The sequence below is a fragment of the Trifolium pratense genome, linkage group LG6 (assembly GCF_020283565.1).
Source record: "Trifolium pratense cultivar HEN17-A07 linkage group LG6, ARS_RC_1.1, whole genome shotgun sequence".
Lineage (NCBI taxonomy): Eukaryota > Viridiplantae > Streptophyta > Magnoliopsida > Fabales > Fabaceae > Trifolium > Trifolium pratense.
In genome coordinates this window covers 15,223,851-15,236,003 of record NC_060064.1, presented here as the reverse complement: position 1 = coordinate 15,236,003, position 12,153 = coordinate 15,223,851, and the positions used below count along the sequence as shown (strand labels likewise).

Sequence of the window (12,153 nt, the reverse complement as noted above, 5' to 3'; positions counted from 1 at the left end):
GGTGGGTACTAAGGTACCCGTATCCATTCATTTTTGCAGGTAATTACTCATACCCGTGCCCGTACCCAAAATGCGGGTTTTTACCCTACTCATTGTGGGTAATTTTTACGGGTACCCGTTGGGTATGAGTCAGATTGCCTTCCCTAAGTCCCCTTGCAATTATCTTATTTTTCTTTTAATAATAATTTGAGCTATAGGTGGATGACGATGAGGGATAGGGGTACCAACATAGTTGGATGTCTGTTCCTACTTTGAGATCTAAATGCTCTTAATTTATAAAAAAAAACTAAGTATAATATCGATCAAATACATTATTTTTTTAATAAAAAAAATTAATTTTTTGTTTATAACATAGTTATTTGAAAAATGTTAACAATGTCTCTGTTACCGGGTTTCGAACTAAATACCTCTAGGTTAAATAACAAATCCTCAATCAAGTGACCTCCTAAAAAACCTCCTAAAAAACTGACAACAGTGCATCAAAAACACTTTTTAAATATCTTAAATGGTGGAATAAGTTTTTATAAAAGTTTGTGCATTTAACACATTGAAAATTGAATTATTTAACTTTTTTTTTAAAGAAGGATTATTGTTTTTTTAAGATATTCTCTTTTCAAAAAAATAGGGTTTTTTCTCTTTCTTTTCTTTCTTTCACATTTTACCAAGTGAAAATACAGTCTTTAATTAATTAAAAAAACAGAGTTTGAGACAGAGTTAAGAGGCAGAACAGAAGTGAAGAACAGCACAGAGAGAGAAATCATAGTTACGATGGCAGAGAATGGAACAACACACACTGAACCTACACAAACCACAACACCAATGGAGATTCAAAATGGAAACGCAGATTCAACACCACAACCACCACAAGAACCACCAAAATGTTTAATCACAAAATTAGACAATGGAACCATAGAGAGTCATCGTTACTACTTATCTCGCAAAACAACACTCGAGATGCTCAAAGACAGAGGCTACTCTATCCCTTCCGACGAAATCCAACGCTCTCTTGACGAGTTTCGTCAAATTCACGGTCAATCTCCTGATGTTGATCGTCTCCGTTTCACTGCTACTCATACCACTGACCCCTCTAAAAGGGTATCTATAGTATATCTCTTATTTATTGATTCCATGTGTTTTGTTTTGTTTTATGGTTACGATGATGATTTGAGTGAGTTTTTTTATTGTTGTTGCAGATTTTGGTGATTTTTACTGGACCAGGGATTGTGAAAGTGAATGTTGTTAGAAACATTGCTGGACAAATTGTGAATAGAGATACTTTGACTGGTCTTATTTTGATTGTTCAAAATCAAATTACTAGTCAAGCTTTGAAAGCTATTAATCTTCTTAATTTCAAGGTTGAAATTTTTCAGGTATGTTTTTTTTTATTTTGGAAATTAATTGTTGTTATTTTGCATGTTCTGTTTCTTAAGTGGTGTTTGATGAAAACAATTTTTCTGTTTTGATGAATATGTGAACTTTGAGTTAAACCCTAAAATTGCATGCAAGTACAACTTTACTAAAAAAGTACAATTTTCTGTGTGTTTTGTTTTACTGTTTAAAAATGGCAAACATATTTTTGGATTGTGAACCTAGATTTACCACAGGGAAATCTAAACTGCTTAATTCTTTAAACAATAAAGAAGTTAAGTTAGTTAGGAATTGTTCTGGCGTGGTTCAGAAAATCAAAATTTGGAAATGATTATCCCTACTCTTTGAAATTGGATTTTTTTTTTTTTAAGAATGTTTGGAATCAAGTTTGTCAAATTCTAGAGTCTACATAAGCTCTGAATTTTGCCTAATATAGGCATAATATTAGAAAGGGTCATGCTAACATAAATGACAAAGTTGCATAATATAGTACCCATTAACACAAAAATATTTCAAAACTCTAACTCTAAAATAAAGCAAAACAGCAGACCATAACATTAGCCTCAGACATTATCTGACATCAAAGGCGCAAACACAAAACCTCAACCTGGTATGGGGGAAAAATATCAAATTAAAACAAAACTGCTTCCTATAGTCCTTAATATAAGAGAAAATTTACTTTTTAGATTCATTGAGAATATAGACCAGATGCATTAGATTCTCAGTGAATCTTAAAAGTAAATTTTTTCTTATATTAAGGACCAGAGGGAGTAAATGAGAAAAAAACATTGAGTTCAGTGGTGAAAACTTGCCTTGTACTGCGTGTAACCTTGCGCTGTGGAGGGATGGGGCAGGCTGCACAGAGGGAACCCTATGTGAGAATCTTTGTTGTTTGTCAATGTCACAAGCTTTGAACTTTCACAAACAGGAAGGCACTGATGAATGCGCACAACATAAATGAGCGCTTCCGTTTTGGACGTATTATTTCACTTCTTTTCAGATTCGTTGACTTGTATGTAAAATCGTGAGTTTGCTTCAGTCTAGTCTACCAAAAACTGAGTTTGTGTGCAAGTTTACGAGTTAACTCATAAGTTTGACAACGATGCTTGAAATCATGTACTTGATCTGTTTAAAGGAATTTCCAACAATCATGATAAAGTGTTGATATTTATTTAAAGAAAAATCAGAAATGAATATTACAGAATATAGGTATTCAAACTTCTGAGGTAATTGAAAATAAACCAAATTTAATATCTGAATAATTCTGTTTGATTAACCAATACTGATTTTTCTTTTGCTTTGGTAAATCGAATGTGCGGCTTATATTTCAAAAGCCATTTGCAGAGAGCCCAAAATGCGGTTCAAACACTAAACCCCAGTCTCTAATCCCACGCTCTTCTGCTTTGATTTCTCATACTGACCAATCCTTCAACCTAAGTCATCTTACGACCTCATTCTCCATTTTGTAATGGCACCTCTGTTACTGCGATCATTTCTTCTGTGTTGGACTGATGTATCTGCGAACTCACCGTATCTGCTTGTGGTTTTCTTTATTCTTATATTTGATATTTTATAATCATATATATGAATTCAATGCAGATACACACGTTAGTTTTATGAATTTTGTAGGATCTTATGATCTGTGTTATGATTTATCTTGACTCCCTTATCCTATCTAGGATCTCGATCTTAACCACCTTGTACCGGACAACTTAAGTTCCGTGTGTTCTGTTCTAATAAACAACTAAATAAGAAAGTGAATTCCATTTAAAAGAAAAGTGCTTCATTCCTAAAGTACACTGAAGTCTCTATTGATCAATCCTTTTAGTATATTTGAATTTGACATACAAAAGTCGATAAGGATACCATCAAGTTTGAGTTGCTTACAAGTTGTGAGTAACAACAGCGTCTCTTTCTGAATGGCTTGACTTTGTATCTGAACTCCAGAATGTTTCGGTAATGGTCCATTAAGTACTTCTTAATTAACGATCCATAAAACATTCCTATTTACTTTCATACTCGATAACTTGACTGTTATATTATCTGTGTTGACAAAAATACAAGTTTCATGCACAAAAAAACTCACTGAAACCTTTATTCTCTACTGTTCAGATTACAGACTTGCTTGTTAATGTTACAAAGCATGTATTGAAACCAAAGCATCAGGTGCTGACTGATAAGCAGAAAAAAAATCTCCTGAAGAAGTATGATATACAAGAAAAGCAGGTCAGTTGATATAAGTTAGGAAGAGCTTATCTCAGACATGAATGAATTTCAGTTATGCTTCTAGTTGATTAATGAATTAGCATTCTTATATTAAGTCTTGTATTTTTCAGCTTCCCCGAATGCTACAGACTGATGCAATTGCTCGATATTATGGACTTCAGAGGGGGCAGGTAGTTAAAGTTACCTACACCGGTGAAATCACCCAGATGCATGTCACATATCGATGTGTTTGGTGATATTTCCTTGGTCTCGGTTTCTCTTTAGTTTTGTTGTTTGAATTCTCAGAATTCATATGTTGTATCGTGCATAAATTTATGATTGTAGAATTGTAACTGATAAGTCAGTCCTAGGTGATCTGTGTCCTAATGTTATGTACTCGCGAAGTTTGGTCTTGTGGATTTCTCTTTTGAACCTTTGAAGAACTAATCTGCATTTAAAAATTCTGTGTAGAAACTGGTTTTTCCTAAGAAAAAAACTAATCTTACTGCACCAAAATATGCTTCCAATGTGGCACAAAAATATGCAGCGGCATGTCCTATCCCCTTGGTTGGTGTAAAAGATTTACACTTCAATAAATCACAAGCTTATATGTGTGATTATAGGAGTAGTTATTACAATTAAAGCCATACGTTTTTAATGATTTGACAGTTGAGTGTAAAACATATTTACACTAAAATTAATTAAAAATACATGTTATAGAGTTTTTTGTTGTTGTTGACACAGAGCAATTTTTTTTTTTTGGTACATGACACACAGCAATATTATCAATAATATTTTAAATATCTTTTAAACACCAGTCTATTGTGGACCACTCGAAGAAGTTGTCTATATTAGAATTCTTTTAGCATTTTATTCATAATGATAAATCTGTTCTTACAAGTGAATGCCGTTTATTCGACGCTTAATGAAAACAATTATAAAGTCGTTGTATTGTAATTATTAAGTAAAGGTTCTACCGTCTTAAATAATTGAACTATACTTAAAGTTTTTTGTTTTTTTTTGGCTTAAAGTTTTACTGAATGTTATTCACATCACTATTGTCAATTAACATGAAACAAATAAGACATTAAGGAAATTCATGCTGACATAAACAAGGCAGGTTTTAGATCTGTTACATTTACAGACGCATGGACATAGTGATAGTGAGGTAATTGTACCTTCAAATTTTGACTTTTGGGTAAATATGACTTTCCTCTTGGCCAGTGAGGTAATTGTACCTTCAAATTTTGACTTTTGGGTAAATACGACTTTCCTCTTTAAAATAGTAAGTGAATTTTAGTTTTGACCTTGTCACTTTTCCCTATTAAGTTTTCTTGTCACTTTTCCCTATTAAGTTTTCTTAATTTTTTTATTTATAAATTTTTAAAGTTGTTTTGTGATTAGATTCACGCACTTTAAATTATTCCAAATATTTTTATTGTTACTATAAAATGTTTTGTAGAAAATCCAAATTTAAACTCAAACTCTTATATATTGACGTTATAGCATGAAAATGAATTTTCTCAATTTTATTTTCCTTAATTTCCTCAATTTTTTCAATTTCTACCTTTTAATTCACCTTTTTTTATCTTTTTCTTTTCACTCTCCTCACAATTCAATGGTCAAGATTCTACTATTTCCCTCAAGTAATTGAGAGAATAGCATCTATCAATTGTGTTATTCTTATAAAACTTCCTCTAATGAAAATGCACGATACTTGGCTGTGTTTGTTTTATGGATGCAAAAATTAACCCCAAAATGCCTAAAATCATTCCGAGCATGGCTAACGTGACTACTAAGCTATTTCTTTGAAAAGCTCCTACTGAGATGGGAAATTCCCTATAAAACTGCTAGTACTAGGTGATGGTGATCAACATGTTTGCCAGGAACAAAATAGTGGAAACTCTATTCCAAATAATTTTAATAGTGGAAGCTATTTCTTGGGAATATTTTTTTTTTTTTATTTTTTATTTTTTTAAATAAAAGGGCCACACACAATATGATAATATGAATTGCATTACCACTATGCTAAGTTGACCACTATGCTAAGTTGCTAACTGCATTATAACCACTGAATATAAACTATTCCAACCTTCCTTCCTTGGAAATAGGATGTCCATCAACCGACCATCATAATGAATGGATTGGATGGATCATGTGTTTAATAAATGGATTGAATATTTTTGTTAAAAAAATATTGGATTTTAATGGATTAATAGATAATTTTGATACATCCATTAGTACCAAATCCAAATCTATCCATTTGCCACCCCTTAACACCTAAAATGTTACTTTTGTTCTTTGATTGCCTTAAAATGAACACTGAGGACGGAAACCAGTTTTATATTTTAGAGAGATGGAAATAAGCATAAAATGTTAAAGGGACTAAAACTGCATGAGCCTATTTTTAACCAAAAAAAAAGTTCAACAGAACTCTCAATACAGGTAATCATTGTAGGTACTCAATATCAATGCTTCGATCCTCCATCCCACAACCCTGCAGCATTTGGATTTTCCAGCTATAGAGTCAACATAATTTCTAGTTGAATGTTGGATTTATAGTTCATTCATTGTTAAATATGTAGAGAAGTTCTGTAAATCAGAAATTGTATCCTTCTTTAACGTTGTCGCAAAAGACGCGAAGGAAGGCATAAAATTACAGATTGGTGATAAGAAAACCATTAGTCTGCGAAGGAAGGCCAACATAACTTTTAAACTACAAAAATAATATGAACAGATAATTTTTGTTTCATTGTCTATTATTATATATTATCATTTCTCATAATAATCAAGCATTCTCACTTTTATTTATTTACAAATCAAGTATGTCACTTATATATGTGCGGTAAAACTCTCCTTTAAACAAATAATAAAAAAATGATAAAAGTTGTAGTTGTCAATGAAGGATTATTTCCCGCTGATTTTAAATGTATACATTCACCTTCGGGACAATGCTGCAGCAACGATACCAACTAAAATCCCCGCAGCAGTTGCAGAGATGCCAATTCCTATTACACCATCTGCATTGATACACAAACCATTAGTTAATGTTACGATGACGCGATTCAAGATTAAGAAAGAAGTAACTTACCCTTTGCAATTCCATCTTCGACTATTTTCTTGAGGGACAATGCTTGCCTCCAATCAGGTGCAATCTGCAACAATAAAAGGTCACCACAAAATTTATTTAGAGATAAAAGAAAAGTTCAGGCTGAATCATTCATGTTAAACAAAGGACGTATAATATAGTTTAAATTCCACCCAATATCGATATTCAAGAAAGTGCCAAATCATCAATGTAATAACTAAGGGTCTGTTTGGTTCAAAATAGGGGGAGGGGAGGTGAGGTATTTTTACAGAGGGGAGGGGAGGGAAGGGGAGGGGAGGGAAATTTTTTAATTGCATATGTGTTTGGTTCAAAAGAGAGAAGAGGAGGGGAGGTGAGGTATTTTAATTAAATATATGTTTGGTTCACAAGGGGAGGGGAGGTATTTTAAAAGCAATTTACTTTTTTACCCTTAAAATCTTATAACACTCATATTTTTAAAAGTAATAGTTTCACAATTACTAATTCGATACATTATTTCTTCACGCACCCTTTCTCTCTCAGAGCTCATACTATAACTTAATTTTCTCTTACGAGACATCCGAACATAATAATAAACAATTGCACACATAAGTTGAGCTACAGCTCTTCGGCGCAAATCAAACCATCTATTAATAGCAATTTCTCGTTCTTGATGATCCATCTAATTCAATAAAATATTTTTAAAAAAATAAATTTCACATATAATAATTTAACAAACTATCAATACTCCAAATTGACAAATTGACATATGTATATATTTTTTTCTCAAAAAAGAGAAAAGCAATACACACACATATATAAAGGCAAATTTGAGTACGTGATATATATGTATGTACAGCAAAACATAATATATATGTATGTATCACACGAAAAGCAATAACAGATAGAAACATCTTATATATGTATGTGACGAGCAGCGACGGCAAGTAATCATAAAAAACAAACAAATACAGAAAACAAAAACCTAATAATAAAAATAGTAATAAGAATAATATTGGAATTCTAAAATATATTGAGGATAATTTTGTCAGTTTAATAAACTTTAAAAAAACTTCCCTCCCCTCCCCTCCAAATCCCCCCAATTTGGGGGGAAGCAAAAATTGAGTTTAGGAGGGATTCTGCTCACCTCCCCTCCCCTCATACCCCCTCCTAAAAATTGAACCAAACACAAAAAAATTAAAATATTACCTCCCCTCCCCTCACCTCCCCTCCAAAACCCCCGAACCAAACAGACCCTAAGAGTAAGACTATTCAGTATTCACAAATAGTATTAAACTATTAATGTCATTATCAGTGGATTGAAATGAAATCAAACCATAAACACAATACTCGTATGCAAATAACAATAATATATTAATAAGAAAAAAACTAGCCCTCTAAAATGGTGAAGTATTCCATATTAGAAAAAATACAAAAATCAGCATTATCAGCCATTCCATAGGACGAAATCACATGCGTGGACACGAAAATGTAGAGATCAGACATGTCGTTGACAGATCTCTTTCCAAAACAACTAAAAATCTGAGAGAATACTTGATTGATCTATGCATTTCAAATTAATAGTCATTTTTAGATGAAAATGTAGAGATTAGACATGTCCTTGACAGATCTCTTTCTAAAACAACTAAAAATCTGAGAGAATACTTTATTGATCTATGCATTTCAAACTAATAGTCATTTTTAGATGGAACACACGGGTATTCCTACCATAAGCAACCATGTTTGAGACCGACAAAGCAACAATGGTAAAACTGTTTCTCAAGGAATTTGTTTTTTCACAAAAGATCTCATCAAACCATAAACCTCTCGATAAGGATTACTCCCTCCGTCCCAATTTGATTGACACAGTTGACTGTTGTGCACTATTCACACATGTTGCTTTGACCTTATTTTTCTACTAATAAACAAAAATAAATATTAGCATATAAGATGTTGCTTGATTCGTCTCGATGAGTATTTTTAAAATATCAAATTTTTATAATTTTTACTATTATACAATTAAAAATATTAATCATCAAAGTTATGCATCGGCATGCGTGAAATAGTCAACTATGTCAATCAAATTGGGACGGAGGGAGTATTTATTTGCACATTCTCCCTACTTGCGGAGCTAGCATGTTTCTACTAAGCCAACCCCATTGGGTGTACTGATCGTCCTTTTGTAACTGTTAATAACAAAGAAAAATGATCCTAACTAATAGCATCTTAAATACCAAGACATCCCAAATTATAGGAAACAACACAAACATCTGATTATGCGCTCTAATATGACATTTCTATCCCACAAAAGCAACCACGTGACAGACTATGTATCAACTAAATGAAAATAAATAAAACTAATTGTTGAAAAATGAGTAGAATTTCCCAAAATAACAGCTGGTTAGTTCATAAAAATAACAATTGATATTAATATTTCAAATTTCTAGACTCCAAGAAGAGAAAAACAAAACCAAAATCCAACGCTTTGTCTAATACCAATATCCGCATACATGAGACATCATATAAAATTATGATATGACACCAGAAAAACAAGAAAAATATAGTTTCAAACTATCTATCCAGAAAAACAAGAAAAATATAGTTTCAAACTATCTATCTATAAGTGATAAAGACAGACCTCCAAACATTGCTCCAAAAGCTGTCGACTCCTAGTATATTCATTAGTCCTGTAGTACCCAACAGCAAGAAGATAAAGCTTCTCTCTTTGATGTAAAGGACTTTTATCATTGCCCAAAGAAACTGTGAATCAGAATCAAGGATGTACAAGATTAGTCATGCTTGGCCAGAACACTTCAATATTTGTTAAGGGCTCTATATAACAAAACACACAGAAAGAAAGGAAGGGGCAGCAGCCCTAGTGGTGAGGATATTGGCCAAATTCACGTCACAAGCATCTCAGGCTGGTCTTTTCTTAAAAAGAGCTAAAATGCTAAAAATGAAGCTCTGTAACAGAAGAAATCTGATATGCATTGTTGAAGTAAGTTTAAACCATGGAACTAAATGGATGTTTTATTTACAGTGACATTAAATTAATTTTAACACGATAAGCAGATAAATCTGAGTTAGCAGTCATATGTGAGACAACGAATATGGTTAAGACTAATATATCGAGTATACAATATAGTGTTGAAATGCCATGAAATCACAATTATAGAGAAGATGGAAAGTTCAGATGAATTTATGAAGATAATTAAGCTCAATCAATAATCAGAACAGAAACTATACCTATCTAGAATAATAACCAAAATAGAAACTGAAACAAACAACTGATTTTTGAAACATTAGAAAACCATAGATCACAATACCATATTTGAAAAAAAAAATTATATAACATGAAAATGCAACCCAAAGCACTGAAAACTATTCTGTAACTGCAACTCGTTTGTAAAAGCTATGTTGTAATCTTATTTTTGCCATATCTCGTGCTTTGAATATGTTTTTTTAATATATTGTTTGGCTTTATAAAAAAAGAAAGAAGAGTCATTGTACTTTCAAGCATGGCGATCCCACGCTGAACATCTTCATTTTTCCTTGAATGAACAAGTGCCCATGACAACCTCATTATGCTTTCATTCTTGCGCTCATCGGAGTCACCATTAGACGCCTCTGCAACTTCTCTTTCACAGCCCTACAAAACAATGCAATGCAAAATAGATGAGATTAATGGAAGTAAAGAAAATAGCATTAGAGACTATAAAGTGAACACATGTGATCCCCTTTCTTTCATTGCTGATTTATTATTTGAAGATAATAAATAAATAAATAAATAAATAAATAAATAAAACTATTTGAAGATAATAAAATATTTTCGATTTTCATTTCACATTTTCACACCTTATTCTCACATTGCTTCATGTTTTTAAAAGGTTTATTGTACAAGAATGAAGTAAAAACAAGATGTCTATTATAGTAATTATAACCCCATGGGTTAGCCCGGTGGTGTAGGCTTGGAACCTGAGAGTATGCTCCTGTCTAGGTCTCAGGTTCCAATCCTCCCGATGCTACTTTCTATGTTAGGTCAAGTCATGACTCCATACGGGGGGCTAACGAGCCTTCCCCAAGGACAAATCATTCGGGAGAACCCAAGTTGATTCCAAGGAGGAACAAGACTTGGCCAAATTTTACTTACCTTGAGGGTGAGTTCCGGATTATCAGGCTTCTTCCCCCGAGAACCGGAGGGTTAACACCAAAAAATAAAATAAAATGATGGAAATTAATAGTAGCAAGTCGATATAGCATGTCATTTTGAAAGGAAAATGTAACAACTACATTATCAACCTCATATATTTATTAATCACGAAATTAATACAAAACAAATAAATCAATTACTTGATGAAAAAACAAACGCGCCACAATTTTTGCATGCATTCTAAGTCATGATTCATAAAAACGTTATCAATCTCAGAACATTCGAATTCCTCCTGATTGCATAATTAGGGATATGAAATGCAGAAAAACAAAAATAAATGGAAAAAATGAAAAGATGAATTGAAAGGAATGGGAATTACAGCGATGACATCACCGTCGCACCAAGGAATCTGATCGCCGCCGGTGAAGAAGTTTCCGATGGTTTCAAATAAGCTTCCGAACTTGTCCATTGACGGTTAAATTAAATATCAGGCTAAAACTCTTTATTGTTTTAAGATTGGGTTTTTATTGTTTTTTGTTGAAAACATTTTTATACTTATTATTTTAGTTGTTAAAAAATAGCCAGCCGCCACACAGAAACAGAACCTAATTTATTCTTGCTTCTCTTTTTTATCCATTAGATTAGATTAGATTATCTTGACAAAAAAATTAGATTAGATTAGATTTTGATCCTAAATCACCGCTTTTGATTATTTTTATTATTACGTTTTAGTTAAGAGAAAAATGTATATGCACACACGGCGTAAATTAATTTTATACTGTCAATTAATATCAATCGTATATTTCGCCAAATTATCCCACGATATCTCACTATAATTGTATGACATGAAGAAATGTTTGATTTCTATTGGATGTCTTACACCGACAAAACATATACATTAAACTCTTTATTTAAATAAGTGATTGATTTTCATTCATTTTCGGAGTTAGTTTGAGTTTTCGTCTTTGTGATATTTGTGTTTGATGTTGTGTCACTTCGGTCATAGTGTGTGATTGTTTGTTTAATTTCTCGTCTTAATACGGTGTTTGGGATGTATGACTATTCTGGACATTTGGATTTTGTCGTATCAATTATAGATAAAAGCGTTATATGTTATTAACTCGAGTGTTGCGAGCTTGTTCACAAATTTATTCTTTTTAGTTTTTAGCAAATTTAAATAAGTAATGTTTTCGATAGATATACTCTTCTAGTTTGAATGAATGAATATCATTGTTTTTGTTGGTAAAAAAAAAAGTTACAAAGTGTTATGAATATTATTATTAATGGACATTCATATAGGTCATTGTCTGTGTAATTGGCCCAATGTTTGGATTAGCTTATTTTTGAGCTTATGCAAAACAAC

General features: G+C 32.2%; 2 protein-coding genes across 2 annotated transcripts; one reads left to right on the top strand and one right to left on the bottom strand.

Moving 5' to 3' along the window:
- Positions 1 to 599: 599 nt before the first annotated feature.
- On the top strand, positions 600 to 4,089 carry LOC123893152 (DNA-directed RNA polymerase V subunit 5A). Its single transcript, XM_045943074.1, has 4 exons — positions 600 to 1,095; positions 1,194 to 1,370; positions 3,481 to 3,594; positions 3,705 to 4,089. Exons 1-4 carry the CDS (start codon positions 769 to 771, stop codon positions 3,828 to 3,830), a joined length of 744 nt encoding a protein of 247 aa, XP_045799030.1. The 5' UTR covers positions 600 to 768; the 3' UTR covers positions 3,831 to 4,089.
- A 2,214-nt stretch (positions 4,090 to 6,303) lies between these two features.
- On the bottom strand, positions 6,304 to 11,345 carry LOC123893235 (mitochondrial fission 1 protein A). Its single transcript, XM_045943173.1, has 5 exons — positions 11,170 to 11,345; positions 10,151 to 10,289; positions 9,279 to 9,400; positions 6,665 to 6,728; positions 6,304 to 6,593 (listed from the first exon to the last, which is right to left on the bottom strand). The coding sequence occupies exons 1-5, from the start codon at positions 11,257 to 11,259 to the stop codon at positions 6,511 to 6,513; spliced, it is 498 nt and encodes a 165-aa protein (XP_045799129.1). The 5' UTR covers positions 11,260 to 11,345; the 3' UTR covers positions 6,304 to 6,510.
- Between the last annotated feature and the right edge of the window lie 808 nt (positions 11,346 to 12,153).

What these genes read in the sequence shown, in the direction of transcription:
- LOC123893235 (XM_045943173.1), bottom strand. Translation starts at nt 11,259, where the DNA reads ATGGACAAGTTCGGAAGCTTATTTGAAACCATCGGAAACTTCTTCACC. An exon ending in TGGGATCGCCATGCTTGAAA is followed by an intron (nt 9,401 to 10,150) that starts GTACAATGACTC and finishes TCTGATTCACAG; the next exon opens with TTTCTTTGGGCAATGATAAA. An exon ending in TTTTGGAGCAATGTTTGGAG is followed by an intron (nt 6,729 to 9,278) that starts GTCTGTCTTTAT and finishes TTATTGTTGCAG; the next exon opens with ATTGCACCTGATTGGAGGCA.
- LOC123893152 (XM_045943074.1), top strand. Translation starts at nt 769, where the DNA reads ATGGCAGAGAATGGAACAACACACACTGAACCTACACAAACCACAACA. An exon ending in TCAAGGTTGAAATTTTTCAG is followed by an intron (nt 1,371 to 3,480) that starts GTATGTTTTTTT and finishes TCTACTGTTCAG; the next exon opens with ATTACAGACTTGCTTGTTAA. An exon ending in ATGATATACAAGAAAAGCAG is followed by an intron (nt 3,595 to 3,704) that starts GTCAGTTGATAT and finishes TGTATTTTTCAG; the next exon opens with CTTCCCCGAATGCTACAGAC.